Raw genomic sequence first — 22,382 nt, 5'->3', positions numbered from 1 at the left:
CCTCTCCCCACGAAAATAAAATTTAAGAAAATAAAAATGCTGACTTAATTCACAAGTAGCGGAAATGGGAAAGTAGGTATTTAGGAACAAACGGCGACCCACAGACCAGCCGTTTGCTCCGAGTGAGCGCTAAAAAGTGGTTCTCCCCAGGGGGAAGCAGTGGGGCGAGAGGAATTGTGGAGAAGCCCTCATGTTAACACAGCTTCGTGGCCTGTCCCAGAAACATACATATGAAACTTTACTTACCCCATGTTGTAGAGGCAGAGACTTCCACCCCAGCGACTCCGCGGGCTCCTGGTGTTCACACTTCGGTGGCCTCCGCCGCAGCCCCATATGGCAGCGAGACCCCCTTGCCATCAGCCTCGATCGCCACACTGCTCAGGACTGCTAAACCGACTAGGCCTGGCAGGGCGACGGCAACCACCAGCGCCCCAGAGGTTGGCATACACACTCCTGGCACGGTCAGCGAAAGCTCGGCGAAATGCGAAAGCACCACCGCGAAAGCCTCGCAGCCCGCTACTAGCAAGCGCCTCACAGCAGGAGACAGACCGACAGCTGTGCTGCCCGGGAGAGTCTCCGGGGTCACCCCAGAGCCAAGCGTCTCGGTGCCTCCGATCAAGAGACAAACAGGTTTGTCACCGGCAGCTGAAGTAGTTCATCTCACTGTTGCAGCCTCTGCATTAACCGTCCTTTCCACGTCCTCCTTCATTTCATGTTCTTCCCAAGTTAATATCCTAATATTCTTGCGTTTATCCCATTTCTGTGTCTGCTATCTGTCTCCCAGACTCTTCAGATGCATCCAGACTACAGTGGTAGCTTGGTTCTCAAACTTAACCTGTTCCAGAATTCTGTTCCAAAACCAAAGCGTTCCAAAACCAAGGCACACATTCCCATAGAAAGTACAGTGGTACCTTTAGATGCGAAGGGGATCCGTTCTGGAGCCCCGTTCACATCCTGAAGCGAACACAACCTGCGTCTGCACGGGTGGTGATTCACCGCTTCTGACGTCATTTTGAGTGTCTGCACATGCATGAGCGGCAAAACTTGGAAGTAACACGTTCCATTACTTCTGGGTCGCCGAAGGTACTGGAACCCAAGGTAGACTGTAATGCAAAATGGATTAATCCGTTCCCGACTTTTTAAAAACCACCCCTGAAACAGCAATTTAACATTTTTGCAGTCACACAATCAATCAATCAATCAATCAATCGGTAGCTGAACTGGTTTCCACACAGTCACAAAAACAAATGAACCAAGAAAGCCTCAAAAATGCAAAATAAATAGCAAAAGCAAATGCGCCAAACTTAATCCGTTCTGGAAGTCCGTTTGACTTCCGAAATGTTCGGAAACCAAGGCGCAGCTTCTGATTGGTGGAGGCGCCCCGGAAACAATAGCCGACAGCCGCATCGGACGTTCGGCTTCCGAAAAATGTTCAAAAACCGGAACACTTACTTCCAGGTTTTCAGCGTTTGGGAACCAAGGTGTTTGACAACCAAGGTACCATTGTATTGCTAGTTGGCAAATTCGGGTGGCATAATTCTGGTCGATTGGGAGGCCTTGGGCAACAAATGCATCCTCCCCCCCAAATTGGACTCTCCCTGCCCTGGGATAAGGAAAGTGATTGAGCTTGCATTGATGCAATCTCATCTAACCTCGCTGAAATCAGGGCGAATGCTCAGTAGTGGGTGGTCTGGAAGCATCCATAGAGTTTGGAGATCTTGCTCCCCCATCCACCAGCTCCCTTTAATGCTGAACTCGCTGCTGGGGATGGAAGGATTTTTCCATTTACTCAGCTTCTCATTTTTCCAATCTTAGATTCAGTTCTCCGCATTTCTACAGCAATTTGCAATTTTTCAAAAAAAAAAAATCCTCATGAAAATTTACCAGCGTTTTGGGTGTGAATTTCTCCCAGTAAACATATTCTTGTAAGCAGTTTTCTCTAATATAATTCACTTCTCAATAATATATTAATTTTACGCACATTTCCCCATAATACGTTCACTTTGGTAAAATGCAGAACTGCATTGCAAAATTCAGGAAAGTGCAAATTTTGACGGACAGCTGTCTTTCAGTTCACCATATTGCTTCGGAAAGTGTGGATTTGGCCGATTTGCCTTTAAATGAGAACTGAATCCAATTTCTCTGAAAGGAGACCCCAAGACAGATCTACACCATACCTCCATTTCTGCAATCCCCAGTATCCTTATCAGACTGCAGTTCCCAGGATTCTTTGGGTGAAATCACATGCTTTCAATGTGCGTGGGATGGACTCACTTCCTGCATGGCGACAGGATTGGAATCCAAGAGTCACAGTGCAAGTTGGAAAATAAAAACAGGGTGAGATGACTTGCTTGAGCCCCTCACCGCTTGCTATATCCTCAAGGAAGAGGGGACTGGCTGGCTGGAACCCTCAACAAGAGCATTTCTGTTGGGGACTGATGGCGCGCTGCAACATTTTGTTGCAGGACCTGGACAGTAGCTCCTTTGCATCCAGGTTTTTGTAGCCACCTCTGAATTTCAAAATTCCCAGTACGTTTCTGAGCACAATTCAAGGTGTTGGTGCTGACCTTTAAAGCCCTAAACGGCCTCGGTCCAGTGTACCTGAAGGAGCGTCTCCACCCCCATCGTTCAGCCCGGACACTGAGGTCCAGCTCTGAGGACCTTCTGGTGGTTCCCTCCCTGCGAGAAGCCAAGTTGCAGGGAACCAGGAAGAAGGCCTTATTGGTGGTGGCACCCGCCCTGTGGAACGCCCTCCCACCAGATGTCAAAGAGAACAACAACTACCAGACTTTTAGAAGACATCTGAAGGCAGCCCTGTTCAGGGAAGCTTTTAATGTTTAATAGGTTATTGTATTTTAATATTCTGTTGGAAGCCGCCCAGAGTGGCTGGGGAAGCCCAGCCAGGTGGGCGGGGTATGTATAAATAAATAAATAAATAAATAAATAAATAAATAATAATATTAATTGCGGTTTAAAACCATAATTAAGTGTGGGGCAGGGGAGAAAGAAGTACACACATACTGTATTCCCTGCAGACCTCTGCTCCCCTCATTGCCACAGACTGCTGAAAAACCTCCACAGAAGAAGAGCTATTCGTTCCCCTGTCAAACGGCCCTTACTGTCAGAAAGTGATTCCAGATGTTCAGATCTCCTTTATTGCAATTTGAACCCATTGGTTCGGGTCCTACCCTCTGGTGCAGCAGAAAACAAGCCAGCTCCTTCTTCCAAGTGACGTCCCTTCAGATATTTGAAAATGGCTATCATAGCTCCTCTGAGTCTCCTCTTTTCCAGACCAGCACCCACACTCCCTCAACCATTCCTCGTAAGGCCTAGTTTCCAGACCCTTGATCATCCTGATCACCCTCCAGCTTGTTAATACACTTCTTAAATTGTGGCACCCAGAACTGGACACAGTAATTAAGATTGCATCAATGGTGTCTCCAAAAATTTTTACACATCACTTGGGAAGACAGGCGAACTAATACCAGTGTTCTGGAAGAAGCAAAGATCACCAGTGTTGAAGCAATGATTCTTCAACATCAACTTTGTTGTGCGGATGCCTGATGATCGTCTTCCAAAGCAACTGCTCTATTCCGAACTTAAAAATGGAAAGCGTAATGCTGGTGGTCAACAAAAGAGGTTTAAAGACTCTCTCAAGGCAAATCTTTAAAAATGTAGTGTACACACCGACAACTGGGAAACACTGGCCTGCGAGCGCTCCAGTTGGAGAACAGCCTTTACCAAAGGTGTCATGGGTTTTGAAGACACTCGAACTCAGGACGCAAGGGAGAAACGTGCTAAGAGGAAGGCACGCTTGGCAAATCCACACCGTGATCAACTCCCTCCCGGGAACCAATGTCCCCACTGTAGAAGGACGTGTGGATCCAGAATTGGCCTCCTTAGCCACTTACGGACTCATTGTTAAAACCGTGTTTATGGAAGACAATCTTACACGGCTACGAGTGATCGAAGAAGAAGAAGAAGAAGAAGAAGAAGAAGAAGAAGAAGAAGACGACAGTGGTACTATGACTTCCCTTGATCGAGACACTATACTTCAGGTGAAATGGCCTAGAATAGCGGTTTTTTGCTGCTGCATCACACTGTTGATTCTTTTCAGTCGCACTTCTGGCAAGCCAGGTGTGTCGTTCCCCCAATATCCTATATTTGTGCATCTGGTTATTCCTGCCCCAGTACAGAAGCTGACATTTGTCCCTCAGTCCTGTATACCTGAAGGAGCGTCTCCACCTCCATCGTTCTACCCGGACACTGAGGGCCTTCCACCGCCGAGGGCCTTCTGGCGGTTCCCTTACTGAGAGAAGCCAAGTTACAGGGAACCAGGCAGAGGGCCTTCTCAGTAGTGGCGCCCGCCCTGTGGAACTCCCTCCCACCATATGTCAAAGAGAAAAATAACTACCAAACTTTTAGAAGACATCTGAAGGCAGCCCTCTTTAGGGAAGCTTTTAATGTTTAATAGGTTATTGTATTTTAGTGTTCTGTTGGGAGCCGCCCAGAGTGGCTGGGGAAACCTAGCCAGATGGGCGGGGTATAAATATATTATTATTATTATTATTAATTTCTTTGGTCGTTTGGGTAGTTCGTTAGGTGGGGGCTGGGAGAGAACCATCCTTGGGACCACGAAGGGTTGTTACCCCTCAGTGCCGACAAACGTGAACTACAAGGACCGATGGTCTGAGAGTATAAGGTCTGCTTCCTCTGTCCTTTCCAGGGAGCATGCAGGATATCTGCATTCTGTCTCCTTCTCAATAGCATGTCATGGTTGAAGGTCTGCTTGCAAACTTTCCTTTCAGGCATCTGATGGTTACTTTGAGAGCAGGATGCTAAAGACAGTTGGAAAAAAGATAGATATACAAATAAGGCTGTACTCAATGGATGAAAGGATATATGATGTCTGACATGACTGAGAATCAGAGATCCAGAGACGTAGAACTTTAAAGCGTTAAAATCGAGATGTGGAAATATGGAGGCAATGAGGAGAGGCAGGATTGAGGTTTGGAGCTATGCTTCAAGGTCCAGACTATGGGAAGTCCCCAAAAATTAATAATTATAATTTGGATGATAATTTGGTCTTTTTTATTTTAGTTTTTTATTTTAATTGGATTATGATTTGATATGTTAATTGGATGTTTTTTATTGGAAAATTAATATAAATGATTTAACAAAACAGGATGAGCTTCTGTCCTGATCCAGCAGGGCTCTTGCATGCACTTATATATAAAAAACGGCAACATCAGCCACACAGAGATGCACAGCTGTCTCCAGCGGTTGCCATGCAACCCTGCTAAGTTTCCTGTAAGCAAAGCATTTTTGTGGGGAGGGGGAAGGGAGCACACAATTATTTCAAACTCGTTTAGCATTTTTGCTCCTCCCTTTTGAACCCGTTCCATCTTCAGGCCCAGCAGAAGTCTGCAATATCTGCAGCTTGATCGTAAAAGGGTTCCTTCAGATGTCAGTCCCGTTCATTCAAGTGGGATTTAATTCCCAGTAAGGCGGATTTCTTTGAGAGGGGAGTTTGGGGTGTTAGCCTGGGACTGGGCTGAACCACTGCATACAGCAGGTGGAAGTTGTATGCAGGTAGGATTCTCTGGTAAAGCAACCCCAACCCCACACAAAAGCCTTTTTCATATGGAACATGTGCATATCTGAAGGAGCATCTCCACCCCCATCGTTCTGCCCACACACTGAGGTCCAGCGCCGAGGGCCTTCTGGCGGTTCCCTCCCTGCGAGAAGCCAAGTTACAGGGAACCAGGCAGAGGGCCTTCTCGGTGGTGGCACCCGCTCTGTGGAACGCCCTCCCACCAGATGTCAAAGAAACAAACAACTACCAGACTTTTAGAAGACATCTGAAGGAAGCCCTGTTTAGGGAAGCTTTAGGGATCCTATTCAACTCAGTACATAACACCACCTAAACTCAGACCTGTTTCCCAACCTTAAGGACTAGAAACTTAAAAGAATTTCAAACTGTTACACCAGTATACCTACTTCTGTGTTCTGTCACAAATCTTTGCACTTGCTCAGAATTACAAAATACATTTAAGTGGGACTACAAGTATTTGCTAAAAGAAAGAACCAGGCATTTTTGCATGTAATGTTCTTTATTCTTCCTTTTTCAGGTTCCCTCCCCTTGAGGATTGGAGTGCCTTGCCTAGGTGAGGAATTATGGAGGGTTTGTGGATTGTTATCAGTCATGTGACCATACAAGACGGATTTAAATTCTTAAATTAGAATTCTAGTCTTGTCTTCCTAGTTCAAACCAATAGAGGAGACGCAGGAACGCCCCCCCTTACTCAAGGGGCTATAGGGTGGTCTCTTTTCTTATTTTTCTTATACATTTTGTGTGTGTTTTTTATATATATTCCCTTCCCTTCCTTCCCTCCCCTTTTCATGAAGATTAACCGCTCTGGGATCCCACAGCTAATTCTCCCCTGGTCTCCTCGCTGGTCCAAATAGGACTAACTTAGCCAGCTAGCCCTGGTGATCATCTAATGTTTATTGAATGGATTTTCCCCCTTAATTGATTTTTGAATTCTGAATTTATTGTTATTCACGTTTTATACTGTATTTTATGCTGCTTTTTGTTGCATCAGTTAAGTGTTTTGAATTTGTTGTTAGCTGCTCTGAGCCCGGTTTTCTGAACCGGGAAGGACAGGGTATAAATAAAATTATATTATTATTATTATTATTATTATTATTATTATGATGTAGTGAACCGCCCTGAGATCTACGAGTATAGGGCGGTATGCAGATTAAATGAATAGATCAATAAATACCATTCTGTCCCACCCAGATGGGCAGAGTATAAATAAAAAAATTATTATTATTATTATTATTATTATTATTATTATTATTAGTGCTTTTCCTGGGGGTATGCAGGGGTACGCATACCCTTAAACATTTTGTGAAACTAACGGGAGAAGAAACTAAAAAAAAAATAGTTTTATCTAGCACAGTGAATCATCAGTTCTGTGGCTGCCCCTAATGGTGGCCTATAAAATGGTGGTGCTCTTCAGTCAAAATGAGAGTACACCTAAACATTTTTTTTAGAAAAAAAATCACTATTTATGAACAACTTGGATTAAGAACGCTGCAAACCCAGATGTCGGTGTTTTGGTTTGTGAACTTCGCCTTGGAAGCAGAACATGTTCCGCTTCCTGTTGAGTGTGTTCCATTTGTAAACTGAGTCCCCCACTCTACTGTGGTCTACTATGGTTTAAGAACGCTTTGGTTTAAGAACGGACTTCCTGAACGGATTAAGTTAGTAAACCAAGGTAAAGGTAAAGGGACCCCTGACCATTAGGTCCAGTTGTGGATGACTCTGGGGTTACGGCGCTCATCTTGCTCTATAGGCTGAGGGAGCCGGCGTACAGCTGTACAGTCATGTGGCCAGCACGACTAAGCCGCTTCTGGTGAACCAGAGCAGCGCACAGAAACGCCGTTTACCTTCCCGCCGGAGTGGTACCTATTTATCTACTTGCACTTTGACGTGCTTTCGAACTGCTAGGTTGGCAGGAGCAGGGACTGAGCAACGGGAGCTCACTCCGTCGCGGGGATTCGAACCGCCGACCTTCTGATTGGCAAGTCCTAGGCTCTGTGGTTTAACCCACAGTGCCACCCGTGTCCCAAAAAACCAAGGTACCACTGTATTATTATCATGGTGAAGTCTGTCTTCCATTCCCTTGACTCGTTGGTCTCTGCTTTCTTCCACTCCATGCTTCCATTGCCCCAAACCTATGCCCTAAATGCTTACTCCCCTCCCCCACTTTCTACACCTCAGAATTCCCCACAAACCCTGCATTAGGCATTTCCCAGAGTGACCTTGCACTTCCTCCCTAGAAGCTGCCTTAATTGTGAGCATTCCATGGCTGATCTTTGATCATCTCCTGACAATTGGGACATTGTTGTTCCATGGCATTGCAGTAGCCGATAACTAGGGCCGGCTCAGAGACAAGCAAGCTGGGAAGAAGTCCAAGGCTACTGAACCTAGGGCTTGCCGATCAGAAGGTCGGCGGTTCGAATCCCCGCGACAGGGTGAGCTCTCGTTGCTCGGTCCCTGCTCCTGCCAACCTAGCAGTTCAAAAGCACGCCAGTGCAAGTAGATAAATAGGTACCACTCTGGTGGGAAGGTAAACGGTGTTTCCGTACGCTGTTCTGGTTCGCCAGAAGCGGTTTAGTCCTGCTGGCCACATGACCCGGAAGCTGTACACCGGCTCCCTCGGCCAATGAAGCGAGATGAGCGCCGCAACCCCAGAGTCGGCCATGACTGGACCTAACGGTCAGGGGTCCCTTTACCTTTACCTAGGGCCAGCTCAGAGACAAGCAAGCTGGGAAGAAGGCCAAGGCCTTTAGGTTATCATATGGCTAACTATTAACTTTGTTTTTCTTCTTTAGTTTTAGTGGTGCTCCTAGCAGGATGTCTTGCATTCTGGTACCGTAGAAGATGGCGGTAAGTTCTTCGCGTGGCTCTTCCCCCTAGTGGTTGCAAGTGGAGGCAACCTTTGACAAGGTCAAGTGGAGAAATGGACATTTCATGGAATAAAATGTGGAGTTGGAAAGGACCACAAGGGTGATTCAATCTAACCCCCTTCAATGCAGGAATCTTTTGCCAAATGTGAGATTCGAACTCGTAACCCTGAGATTAAGAGACACACGCTCCACTGACTGAGCAATCCCTGGGCCTGGAACCTATGGGCAGTCCGATGCAGAAATTGCAAGCTGCCCAGTGCAGTTCAAAGCAATTCGTAGGAGCTTAGGAAGCAGCCTTCTGCAGAGTCACACCATTGGCTCATCTAGTATTGCCCACACTGGCTGGCAGCAGCTCTCCAGGGCTTTAGGCAACATCTCCTAAGTGGAGATGCTGGGACCTAAACCTTCTGCATGCAACCTTCTGAGTGTTGTTGTTGTCGTTTAGTCGTGTCCAACTCTTCGTGACCCCCTGGGCCAGAGCACGCCAGGCACTCCTGTCTTCCACTGCCTCCCGCAGTTTGGTCAAAATCATGCTGGTAGCTTCGAGAACACTGTCCAACCATCTCGTCCTCCGTCATCCCCTTCTCCTTGTGCCCTCCATCTTTCCCAACATCAGGGTCTTTTCCAGGGAGTCTTCTCTTCTCATGAGGTGGCCAAAGTCTTGGAGCCTCAGCTTCAGGATCTGTCCTTCCAGTGAGCACTCAGGGCTGATTTCCTTCAGAATGGAGAGGTTTGATCTTATTGCAGTCCATGGGACTCTCAAGAGTCTCCTCCAACACCATAATTCAAAAGCATCAATTCTTCAGCGATCAGCCTTCTTTATGGTCCAGCTCTCACTGAGTAGCGCCTCTTAAACTCCTCCTTCACTCCCTCCAGGGAAATCTGTTTTGATTTTGACTTGATAGTTGCATTCCGCTTTTCTAACAACAGTGCTGAGCACAATAGATAGAATCCTAAAATCGTAGAGTTGGAAGAGACCCTGAGTGTCATCTACTCTAACCCCCTGCTATGCAGGAATCTCAGCTAAAGCTTCCATGGCAGATTATCTCCCACTTGGACTACTGCAATGCGCTCTACATGGGGCCACCTTTGAAGGTTACTCGGAAACTGCAATTAATCCAGAATGCGGCAGCTAGACTGGTGACTGGGAGTGACTGCCAAGACCACATAACACCGGTCCTGAAAGACCCACATTAGCTCCCAGTACGTTTCCAAGCACAATTCATAGTGTTTGTGCTGACCTTGAAAGCCCTAAACGGCCTCGGTCCTGTATACCTGAAGGAGCATCTCCACCCCCATCGTTCAGCCCGGACACTGAGGTCCAGCGCCGAGGGCCTTCTGGCGGTTCCCTCCCTGCAAGAAGTGAGGTTACAGGGAACCAGGCAGAGGGTCTTCTCAGCAGTAGCGCCTGCCCTGTGGAAAGCCCTCCCAGCAGATGTCAAGGCAATAAACAACTATTTTACTTTTAAAAGACAACTGAAGGCAGCCCTCTTTAGGGAGGTTTTTAATGTCTGATGCTGTATTGTTTTTAATATTCAGTGGAAGCCACCCAGAGTGGCTGGGGAAACCCAGCCAGATGCGCAGTTAGAAATTATTATTATTATTATTATTATTATTATTATTATTATTATTATTATTGCCATCCAACCTCTGTTTAAAAACCCCGAAGGGAGCAGAGTCCACAACCTCCCGAGGGAATCTATTCTAATGTCACACAGCTCTTCTGTCAGAAAGCTCTTCCTGATGTTGAGTCGAAATCTCCTTTCTTGTAGCTTGTATTGGAATCTAAGATGAGTGCTTTCTTATCCATAATAGATAGTGGAAGAAGTAGAGTGTGGAAATATGCATGGAGGAAAGGGAGTGAATTAGAAGCTCAGTAGTACAGTGGTTAGGGACGTGGGTGGCGCTGTGGGTTAAACCACAGAGCCTAGGGCTTGCCGATCAGAAGGTTGGCGGTTCGAATCCCCGTGATGGGGTGAGCTCCCGTTGCTCGGTCCCCGCTCCTGCCAACCTAGCAGTTCAAAAGCACATCAAAGTGCAAGTAGATAAATAGGTACCACTCCGGCAGGAAGTTAAATGGCGTTTCTGTGCGCTGCTCTGGTTCACTAGAAGCGGTTTAGTCATGCTGGCCACATGACCCGGAAGCTGTACGCTGGCGCCCTCGGCCAATAAAGCGAGATGAGCGCCACAACCCCAGAGTCGGTCACGACGGGACCTAACGGTCAGGGTTCCTTTACCTTTATCTTTAGTACAGTGGTTATCGAGTGTCGGATTGGGACCTGGAAGACCAGGGTTCAAGTCTCCACTTAGCTACGGAGCACACTGCAACAAGAACCATCTTTCAGCCTAACTTGCCTCACAGAGTTGTTGTGCGGTTTGGTTGAGGAAGGTTCGAACCTTGTGTCGCATGTTGAACTCCTAGGAGAAAAAAGGATGAATGTAAATGCAATTAATAATAATAAATAAATAATTTACTACTCATACCCCGCCAATCTGACTGAGTTTCTCCAGCCACTCTGGGCGGCTTCCAACAGGAGATTTGTTGTTTAGTTGTTTAGTCGTGTCTGACTCTTCATGACCCCATGGACAAGAGCCCACCAGCCTCTGGAGATTGTAAATAAATAAATACAGTAGGTTAAAAATAAATAAATAGGCCTTTGGTTTTTGCATTAGAAATACATGGTTTTTTAAATTGCAGTCTCTACCCCTTTGAGGCCTATGGCGGATTTCCTCGGGGGTTTGATTAATAACAACAACAACAACAACAACAGCAACAACAACTTATTATTTATACCCCACCCATCTGGCTGGGTTTCCCCAGCCACTCTGGGTGGCTCCCAACAGAATATTAAAAACACAGTAAAACATCAAACATTAAAAATCTCCCTAAACAGGGCTTCCTTCAGATGTCTTCTAAAAGTCAGATAGTTGTTTCTTTCCTTGACATCTGATAGGAGGGCAGGCGCCACCACTGAGAAGGCCCTCCGCCTGGTTTCCTAATAGCCCCCAAGTTTTGCATCTGTCCTCATTCCTGTTTTGTTTCTCCCCCCCCCCCCCCCCATTCTGCAGCTCTGTTCAGGGACAGGCGGATATTCCACTGGAAGAGCAAATCCCCATGGCTGCCGAGAGGTCGGAACCAGGAGACCAGGCGCCCCCGGCAGCCGGCAGCCGGCAGCCCCGATGACCTGAGACCCACCGACGTAGGGGTTCGGATGTTGCCACCTCACTGTTCTCCCTCCAGCGGCTGAGCCCAAAACCAAGCCGCCCTAAGAACTTGGAGAGGGGGAAGCAGTCTTGGGAGACTGGCAGACTCAGGGAGAAGCAAGTTTCGAAATCCCTGGTGCATGTAGTTGGACTAGGGATGGAGCCACTCCCTCGTTGCGAAGCGTTTCCTAGGAATTCATCCCTAGGAATTCTGCTGCGGCTAGGTGCCAACATTTTATGTACCCAGGTTGCAAACAAAATGGATGTGTCTGTACAAGGACTGCAACCTTTCTGTCTCCCAGAGCTTGCCAGAGGTGGAGAGAGAGAGAAAAGGAAAACTAAGAAGTTGGAAAAACTGGAGAACAACGTCCCCCGATGATCAGAAGATTCAAAGGAGGCTGAGGAGGAGGAACTGAAGATGGATGGACGCTTCACCTGGATCCCACTGGGGGCTCTGAGAAAGAAAGGTGAGCTGAAATATAACACTTTCCCATGCTTTATTTGGCTGCTGTTAGAGGTGGCGGAGAAATTTGATTCCGTTCATATGAATTCAAAGCGAATCTCTCAAACCCGCCCTGTGGTTGTGATTGAGCCCCTTACAAATGGAATCAAATTAAAGTTCAAAAGTTTTGGTTTTGAAAGGTTTTCCGTTGGAGAAGAGGGACTTTGGTAATTCGCAGGTGTAGTTTCATCCATTAACGGTAAATTCTGGTGGCGCAAGCGAAGTGGGTTTGCTGTCATTATACAATAAACCCACTGCAGAAAACAATCACGCTTTTCGCCCCACCCAGTGAAGGGTTTAATAGGGGAAATACACCAGGCTCAATGTCACATATCGCCCCTAGCTACAAACAATTCAGAATAAATACACTATAAATCCCGGGCATCGTCTAACCTCTCCGCAAACTTTGTGCAAACCAACAGTAATAAGAGCCCAGCTAACAGGTGTCTGGGTTTGACCTTTCAGATCCTGCAGGACTAAAATATTTTCCTATGGATTGCTGGTCATTGCCACCTGTTTTGTATTCATTCATTCTTTTCCACAGAGACTTATCCCTCTGTCCCATGGAGCTAGACTGGTGACTGGCGAGACCATATAACAGCAGTCCCGAGAGACCTACATTGGCTCCCAGTATGTTTCCAAGCACAATTCAAAGTCTTGGTGCTGACCTTTAAAGCCCTAAACAGCCTTGGCCACCCCCATCGTTCAGCCCAGACACAGAGGTCCAGCGCTGAGCGACTTCTGGCGGTTCTCTCACTGCGAGAAGTGAGGTTACAGAAAACCAGGCAGAGGGCCTTTTCGGTAGTGGCGCCCGCACTGTGGAATGCCCTCGCATCAGATGTCAAGGAAATAAACAACTATCTGACTTTTAGAAGACTTCTGAAGGCAGCCCTGCTTAGGGAAGCTTTCAATGTTTGATGTTTTATCGCTTGATGATGATGAAGGTTTATTCTGTTGGGAGCCACCCAGAGTGGCTGGGGAAGCCCAGCCAGAGGAGTGGGGTATAAATAAATAACAAGAACAACAACAACAATAATTAATTAGTGTTCTTAATGCTGTACACCACCCTCGTGGAATAATAATAATAACAACAACAATAACAACAATAATTATTCCTTTAAAGCCTTCTAAGCTGGTGGCCAAGCACTCCTGCTGCCATCGTGCCAGTGTCCCAAATAATAGGAGGCCTGGATTTTGTGTGTTTTGAGAAGACACACACATACCCTCAGCCAAGGCCCTTGGGACACGCCTGGCACGCACATCTGCTCTTACACATCTGTTCAACGTTCCGCCATCCATCATGTTGCATAATTTTTCTAATATTTATATATATCAAGGGCTTTTGGAGAGCTGCCTCCGGGGTGTTGCCTAAGTTTTCCCCACTTAACAAGTAATTAATCTGGAGGTTCCAGATGTTCACCCATGAGATTGTTCAGCAGTCACTGTCAGCTCTTCGGCTTGGGCAAAATGGAAAGTTTTAAGATGTAGACAGGCATCTGTCTAGGCTCAGGGTGAGGCCTCCTTAGAGGAAAGCTGTAGTATTTGTAGGAATGGATTTACACACAAGGAGAATCTATTGTGGTGCAGGGTAAATCCTAAGTATGTCCATGGAAAGGGACCCCTGACCATTAGGTCTAGTCCTGACCGACTCTGGGGTTGCGGCGCTCATCTCGCTTTACTGGCCGAGGGAGCCAGCGTACAGCTTCCGGGTCATGTGGCCAGCATGACTAAGCCGCTTCTGACGAACCAGAGCAGCGCACGGAAACGCCATTTACCTTCCCGCCGGAGCGGTACCTATTTATCTACTTGCACTTTGACGTGCTTTTGAACTGCTAGGTTGGCAGGAGCAGGGACCGAGCAACGGGAGCTCACCCCATCGCGGGGATTCAAACCGCTGACCTTCTGATCGGCAAGCCCTAGGCTTTGTGGTTTAACCCACAGCGCCACCCACGTCCTTACAGTATGCCCAGAGTTAGGGCTAAATCAGGATTTGGAGAAACAGGTTGGTCTGCAATTGTGGATACAGTGGAGGATACTCTAAAAGTTTGAGGGAATCTTCGTATGAGTTAATACTTCACCGTCCCTTTTTGGGCTGCGTTGTCGCTTTGTATTTTTGCCCTTCCCAGCCATGACCCTTTTACGGTTTAGATTTTATTGTTCGTTTTCTTTGTTTTTTGTTACTGTTGCACCTTTTTCCGGTTAATGAATCATTTTAAAGGAAACGGAAAGGCAGGAGAAATGGCGGTGGATTTCCTCGCGGCTTACTTTGACGACCTCCGTTCCCTCTTTCAGGTGGGATGAGCGCGCCAGAGAGGTCGAGGGAGAAAGGAAGATTCCTCAGCTGGAAGAAAACATTTGACGGCCCTGGGAAGACGTGGCTGGGCTCAGATTTGAAGCTGGAGAGACATCGGAAGAAGTCGAGGCGGATGCGACGTCTTGGGTCATTCCGGCTAAGGGTGCAATTGACATCGGATCTTGAAATATGGGTCCCCCCAACAAAATTTAAAATTCGGCTTTGTAATTCGGAATTTATGTGATATGATTTAATTTGATTTGATTGGCCAGTTAATAAAAATTGATTTTTTTATAAAAAAAAAAGACATTGATGCCCCATTCATTCCAAGGGGGCAGATTTTCAAGGGAATAGACAGGTCCATAGAGGATGATGCTATCAGTGACTACTAGTCATGGCTGGTTGTATGCTTACCCCCAGGATCAGGGGCAGCTTGCCTCCGAATACCAAAGCATTTGGGGTTCAGATATGGAGAGAGCACTGTTGTGCTCACGTCCTATTGTTTATGGGCTCCCAATAGGTGTCTAGTTGTTTAATAGGGTGCTAATTAAGGTAGGTCATTCTTCTGGTCCAGTGGAGTTCTTCTCATGCTCTTCATAAGGGTTAAGAAAGCCTAATGACCCAATGGGCACATACCCAAATGAGCCCTTTGCTTCGGGGCATAGCTGTCAACTTACAGATTTGAAAATAAGGGACCAGCAGCCTCAAAAATAAGGGATCAGCAGCCAAAATAAGGGATTCTAGTCAACCAGCTAAAATACGAAGTTAAAAGGGACCAGATAATTTGGGAGAGCAGCGCCGGTTTTTAGCCCTCCGTTTCCAGAGGTTGCTGCTCAGGACACCAGCCGATGAAACACTGCAATTAAATAAATGAAACACTGCAATTAAATAACTACAAGCACAACCACTTTTCGCACAAAACAAAGTCGAAGCTACGAAGATGCTGCTGCAGTTCTGTATCTGTTCTCTCGTGCTCCATCTGCAGCTCTCAGTTCCATCAGGCGGGGCGGGAGGGAGGGGGGGGGAATAGTGCCCAAATAAACCTGCAAATCAGACCATCTATGCTAGTCTACCACTACAAATCTATGGGAGAAGCGCTTGCGGTCCTTCCTCCGCTTTCCCCCTCTATGGTTAGCCCTTGGAACACCTGCGCGTACCTCCGCCTCCTCCTCCTCTCTCTGAACTGCTTTCTCTATGGTTGCCCTTGCTCTCCTCTCAAGGCTCCTCAGTCCCGGCGGGGAGGGGCTCCTGGGGGCCGAGGCTGGTGAGAGGCCGGAGGGGGGCGGGCCAGGCAGCCAAGCAATCCAGTTGGAGCCTCCCTCCTCCCTGGCTGGCAGGGAGCGAGGGAGAGGAGCTGCTTCCTTTGAAACCCGGGAAATTTAAGGGACATCATCAATAAGGGACAGCAGTGGGACACGGCACTGGGATAAGGGACTGTCCCGCCAAATAAGGGACGGTTGACAGTTATGCTTTGGGCGGGGGCATACAAGAAAGGGTTGGTATTGCAGGGGTTGGTATTGGATGATTCTTGGGGGGTCCCCCTTCCAGTGTTACGGTTCTAAAACTGCCCCCCGTCCCATACATCCAGCTCTTAGCCAAGAAACCTCATACTCTCAATAAAACAAGTCGGTATTTAAAATCGCCGAACGAGTTGCATTAAAGCATATTTCATGGTTAAGAGAAGTAGGTGGATACACAGAGCCAGCCATTAGGAGGGAAACCAAACTGTTTCTCTGAGGGGGAGATGACATGGTGGGGTCTCAATGCCTCTGTGAAAATCTTGTGGGTTTTCCCCCACCCCCAAGAACTGCTAACCAATTAAAGACTTCTAAAACCAATGGACTGTCTAGCATTTAAATTACTCATTTAAGTGTGTCTTTCATAGACCCTTTCTGAACATGGGGAGAGGGGGTGTTCAATTTCTGTAAAGTGTACCCAAAATCTACCTCTCTTCCAGAGCCACCTTTTAATAACTTTGCTTTCATCAAATTGTATTTGAGATTTCGGGGGGTGGGGGCTGCTTCTCCAGCACCAAAACGACTTTACAAAACAAGTTCAAGACCCATCTGTATATTACTTTAAAAGTTGACTTGAATCAAGCAGTGTCCAGGGCCCTTTTAAAATGTGTTGTGGTGTGTGTTATTGGGTTGTTGTCATTTTTATTTTAATTATGTGATGATGATGATGATTATTGTTGTTGTTGTTGTTGTTGTTGTTGTTGTTGTTGTTGTTGTTGTTGTTGTTGTTATTCATGCCCCTTTTGCTTGCTGGCAGTTCTTAAAACAGCCAGAAGAACAGAGATAGCAAAAGAGAAGCCACCTGTTCTTTTGGGAGAGAAGATAATTGGAAAAATAGAATCAGGGCGGTTCACAACATAAAAATGCAAGATGGGGGGGGGGGGGAACACAAGATACATTTTAAAGTGGCACAGCTGCAAGGAGTTTCAGTTTGTGGGTCTGTTAACGGAGAAATCCAAGGGCTCCCTTGGACAAAGAACAAGGACCCCAGCCAGGAATACCAGAGCAAAACAGCAGCCAGTAGGCTTGGTCTTTATTGAAGACGGTCGCAACAGGACTCCCACCTGCCACCAGGTGGAACAAGATGGAAGCCCCGAACAAAAGAGAACCGAAACTTTTATTAGCTGCTAATCCCCATGTTACACCCCCCAAACTACATCACTAATACATCATGGTTACATCATGAAAGGGGAGGTCTGGTGGCAGGAATCTGAGCATCTTGGACCCTGCCCCATGGTTGTTCCCCTTGCCCTCCACCAAACACCCATCAAGTGTAACAAAAGAGACATTTACATTTCCTAAGTAGATAAATAGGGACCGCTTACTGGCGGGAAGGTAAACGGCGTTTCCGTGTGCTGCGCTGGCTCGCCAGATGCAGCTTTGTCACGCTGGCCACGTGACCCAGAAGTGTCTCCGGACAGCGCTGGCCCCCGGCCTCTTGAGTGAGATGGGCGCACCAACCCCAGAGTCTGTCAAGACTGGCCCGTATGGGCAGGGGTACCTTTACCTTTACCTATTTCCCAGCCAAGTTAATCACACCCTTTTGTCTTCACCGGGGTTTTTGCATATGCGGACCTGAGTGAAAACTGTCTACAGTATCCCCCTGCTGGCCCAGGGTGAGAACTTCAGTACATAACAGAAATGTCTGTGTGTCTTATGGAGCGAATGCATGGTCCCTGGAGCCGAATTGCCCAGGGGAGAAAAGCAGATCATGCTTTTTTTTCTTTTTCTTTTTTGAAAGAGGGAATCAGCTGATTGGCAAGCGATCAGGAGGGAGATAAGGGACGCTAAAGGAGGCTGCCTGGGAGGGGGGAGGTAAAAGCCCATGGATCCTCAGGATTTTTACATTGGGTCACCCCAAATTCACCATCAGATCACATAGCATGTCCATGGCTACAGCCTGCACCAAAAAAATCACGCACCCACTGTTGCATGGGGCCACAATGGTGCAAAAACGTGGTTACAGAGCGTGGATCCACATGGATTCAATGATTCTATGAAAACCACCCCCTCTGAAGCTGCAATCAGCGCGAGGGGTGTTCAGTTTACCTCTATATCCCATTGTAATTATTGGGATTTGCGAAGAACAGGGCAAATAAAGCTACTTAGGTTTCATGGACAAACAAGGCATTACGTTTAACGGGGCCAATATGACATTTAAATTCATGGTTTTGTACGTTCCTTTTCTTTACCAGACAAAAATCTACCCATCACCATGAAACGTATTTTTTTCTTTCTTTTAATAATAATAATAAATAATAAATAATAATAAATTTTATTTATATCCTGCCCTCCCCAGCCGAGCAGAATTGGTAGGAAAATGAAGGACAGGCAAAGCACTTGCAGTTATTCACACAGGAAGTCAAAAATTATTGCTGGGAGCTGGCTGCTTTCAGCTCCGCTTTGACTTTGGATTAATATTTATTTTCAGGCCATTTTTTTTCCTCATTCCTTAGCAGGTTGGAGCAACTCTTGCAACAGATTTAGGAGGTGCATGGGAAGAGCGGAGGGGATTTGCAAGTAAAAATCCTTGCCACCCTTGATGAGAATGAGGATGGATGGTCTAGCTCAAGAGTCAGCAAACTTTTTCAGCAGGGGGCCGGTCCACTGTCCCTCAGACCTTCTGGGGGGCAGGACAATATTTTGGGAGAGAAAAAATGAACGGATTCCTATGCCCCACAAATAACCCAGAGATGCCTTTTAAATAAAAGGACATATTCTACTCATGTAAAAACACACGGATTCCCGGACTGTCTGGGGGCCAGATTGAGAAGGCGAATGGGCCGGATCCGGCCCCCAGGCCTTAGTTTACCTACCCATAGTCTAGAATTTAAGAGGTGGAATAATGCAAGTAGAAGGAGGAACTTGCACACCCCCCAAATAAGTAAACTGAACCAGCTTTCCTGCATAGATTTTGCAGCTGCTGTTGAAGGCTGCACATTTCCTGGGAAATTACTCCTGCTGAAAATATTGTGGCTCAGATATTCTGCCAGAGAGCCAGTATTATCCTTAACAACCCTGTGAGGGATGCTAACTGAGAGTGACTGGCGCAGGCGTTGTGCCAGAATAAAATGGGCGACCACAATGGGACCCAGGAGATCATTGCTGAGCTTCTTCTTATTTTATTATTAATTTTCTTAAATATTACAAGAAGATAAATATAAAAAGAAAAATCAATACAGAATTCATACATATCAATATAAACACGCTTATCTGCATATTTACCAATTGAAGGCTACAGAAGAAAAAGAAAGAAAAGGGGGGAAAGCCAAAAAGGAAAAAGAAATACTTTTCGTAAACAATAATATCAAATTTATACTTTAAACATTACCATATAAAAATCCTAGTTAAAATATTATAAAAGACTTCCGCCGCATTCGCCGCACGTCTCTTAATTTCTAGTTCACCTTTACATCTGTTCTTCAGTCACTTCCTTTCCTTAAGTTCTTTCACAATTCATCAAATCTTTATATTCTTTATATTATAAGCACAACCAAATTTACGTATTTGAGCCCTGTTTGTGTAAATATTCATTTAAACAATCCCATTGTTTCTGTACCATAGTTTTGGGTTCGTGCCTTATTAAATCCGTCAGTTTAGCTAACTCCAGATACTCACATAGTTTACTCAACCATTCTCTTTTTGTTGGAATATTATTTCCATTCCAATAGCTGGCTACCAATATTCTCGCTGCTGCTGTTGCCTATAGAAACATTGCCCAGCTTCTTGGCTTTTTCCCACATCATCCATCAAGCTGTGCTGCCACCTCGTGGTGACAGAAGACTCGTTCCACGCATGCAGCCGTTTAAATAAAATGCACAAGGATGGTAATTTTGGAACAGAGATGGAGAAATCCCCCAGATGTTGTTGGTCTCCAAATCCCAGCACCCAGCATGGGGCGATCAGAGCTGCAGCATAGGGCTTGCTGAGCATGATGCAAGGTGTTGTAAACAAAAATTGCCCTTTTCCCCCTTATGGCGTATCCAAGAGCCTGTATAGAGTCCTCACTTAGGTTCTCTGTTGGTAGGAGAAAATAAGAGGCCAACCAGAGAATATTGAGATGCAAAGCAGCTAGTAAGCTTGATCTTTATTATCTGTTGCAACAGGGTGCTCCCCTCAACCGCAGGAAAGGGAGAGGAACCCAGAACAATGGCGTGCAAGGCCTTATATGGACTTTTGAAATTGCCACCCTGTAGATCAAGACCACCCCCAGAAACATCATGCATACATCACAGAAAAGGCGGTCTAAACAGAAATTTGAATGTTGTTTTTCTCCTGTCTGGCAGGTTACCCGATTAGATACCCTGCTTACTTGAATGGATTGCCTGGGGAGCCTAGCTAGTCTTTTGTAATGATAAATACTTAGTTCCTGGGCCAGGTCACAGGCTCACACCCTATTCATACACAGACATACCCTTAAAACAGGATTTGTGAAGGAAAAGACAATGGGGAGGCTTTTCCATTTTCCTTTGACCTTGCAAACATTTGGTCAGTTTGGGACAGTTTGGGAATCAAAATGGTTTCAGGTCGGCATTCCTTTGCTGATCTATGTACGTGCTTGGTTGGTACACTTATGAACATATAACATATATGTAAGACCTCAAAATTCCCATCACAAAGGGGAAAAACTCAATAGCAGGTCGAAACAATTATACAATAGTATAGAAAGGAACTTCTGCAAACCAGCAACACGATCCTCTGCATGTCTACTCATAACTTGGGAACACAGGTGAACTAATATCCGTGTACTGGAAGAAGCAAAGATCACCAGTGTTGAAGCAATGATTCTTCAACATCAACTTCGTTGGACTGGTCATGTTGTGCGGATGCCTGATGATCGTCTTCCAAAGCAACTACTCTATTCCGAACTTAAAAATGGAAAGCGTAATGCTGGTGGTCAACAAAAGAGGTTCAAAGACTCTCTCAAGGCAAATCTTTAAAAAAGTAGTTTAAACACTGACAACTGGGAAACACTGGCCTGCGAGCGCTCCAGTTGGAGAACAGCCTTTACCAAAGGTGTCATGGGCTTTGAAGACACTCAAACTCAGGACGCAAGGGGGAAGCGTGCTAAGACGTGTGGATCCAGAATTGGCCTCCAAGGTCACTTACGGACTCACTGTTAAAACCGTGTTTATGGAAAACAATCTTACTCAGCCACAAGGAATTGCCAAAGAAGAGACTTGTAAGTAAACCCCACAAAGTCCAATGGGTGTTACTACCAGCTATGTTAGGAATATAATTTCCTCAAAGCAAGAACCTCTCTCCTCTTCCCTTTATTTATATCCTGCCCTTTATCCAAAGAGTGGCTTACAAAATTTTTTTATGACATTCCCTTGTGCTCGGACTCCCCATCTAAGCCTAAATATTTAAATGCTAGGAGTTTACCCAAATAAAGCCATGCAACTCTGCAGCATACAAATCCCACAATATTGGTAAACCACAATACAAAATAAACGATGAGCCACTTGGGATACTCTTGACAATCCAGAGGGATTAAAAAGAATCGGCTCTCTTCCATTTTATATAAACTTTCCTTTCCACAAGGGAGCAGGGAAGCGTCTCGCTTAGAAGTCTGACATTCACACACCCAACTGCATAATGGATTTCTGTGGCATGGAAACAAATCTCGTCTCTCTAGGATATACTCCAGTCTGCCGATTCCTTATTAATATTGTTTGTTAATTCAATATGCCAAAGGGCTTTGTTCATACAAAACATTCGTCGGCAGCATTATAAACCAAACTTGTTTATTGCAAAATACAGGTATTGCAAAATTTGGCCATAGAACAACCGTTTTTGATTACAAACTTTATTTTTATTTATTTATTTAACAATGCTTTAATCGTATCTCAAGAGGAATAAATACCTGCACACAGGAAAAACACAGAAGATGGAGAGCAAAAGAGCTAAGGCTATAGGCATGTATCAGATATTCTTACCAATATGTGCAAAACTGCAGTCTGGACTGGATGAGTTCAGACTTCAAGGGGGGTGGGAGGGCTCAACCTGGCTGAATATTCCCTTGCAGATAGAAAGCTAGCAAGCCAGGGGAAATCTGAAGGTATCTGAAGAAGTGTGCATGCACATGAAAGCTCATACCAATAACAAACTTAGTTGGTCTCTAAGGTGCTACTAGGGACATGGGTGGCGCTGTGGGTTAAACCACAGAGCCTCTTGGGCTTCCCGATCAGAAGGTCGGCGGTTCGAATCCCCGCAACAGGGTGAGCTCCCGTTGCTCGGTCCCTGCTCCTGCCAACCTAGCAGTCTGAAAGCACGTCAAAGTGCAAGTAGATCAATAGGTACCACTCTGGCAGGAAGGTAAACAACGTTTCCATGTGCTGCTCTGGTTCGCCAGAAGCGGCTTAGTCATGCTGGCCACATGACC

The 22,382-nt window shown here is 46.1% G+C and overlaps 1 protein-coding gene and 1 long non-coding RNA gene across 3 annotated transcripts in view; both read left to right on the top strand.

Moving 5' to 3' along the window:
- IL15RA (interleukin 15 receptor subunit alpha) overlaps positions 1-14,773 on the top strand; it is a 35,315-nt gene extending 20,542 nt beyond the window's left edge. Inside the window, exons 4-8 of one of the 2 annotated variants that reach the window (XM_079993032.1) lie at positions 259-630; positions 6,132-6,167; positions 8,407-8,461; positions 11,551-12,152; positions 14,480-14,773. In XM_079993032.1, the coding sequence (XP_079849158.1) occupies positions 259-630; positions 6,132-6,167; positions 8,407-8,461; positions 11,551-11,665 (578 nt within the window). In that variant the 3' untranslated portion in view covers positions 11,666-12,152; positions 14,480-14,773. The remainder of the gene's footprint in view (positions 1-258; positions 631-6,131; positions 6,168-8,406; positions 8,462-11,550; positions 12,153-14,479) is intronic. The other variant, XM_079993033.1, reaches the window with a different exon arrangement.
- Positions 1-22,382, top strand: part of LOC307225326 — a 325,653-nt gene that overhangs the window by 92,827 nt on the left and 210,444 nt on the right. Inside the window, exon 2 of the long non-coding RNA XR_013842888.1 lies at positions 20,010-22,123. This is a non-coding gene — a long non-coding RNA (uncharacterized lncRNA). The remainder of the gene's footprint in view (positions 1-20,009; positions 22,124-22,382) is intronic.

The sequence above is a fragment of the Podarcis cretensis genome (assembly GCF_951804945.1).
Source record: "Podarcis cretensis genome assembly, chromosome: 10".
Classification (NCBI taxonomy): Eukaryota; Metazoa; Chordata; class Lepidosauria; order Squamata; family Lacertidae; genus Podarcis; species Podarcis cretensis.
This window is presented reverse-complemented; position numbering and strand designations above follow the sequence as displayed.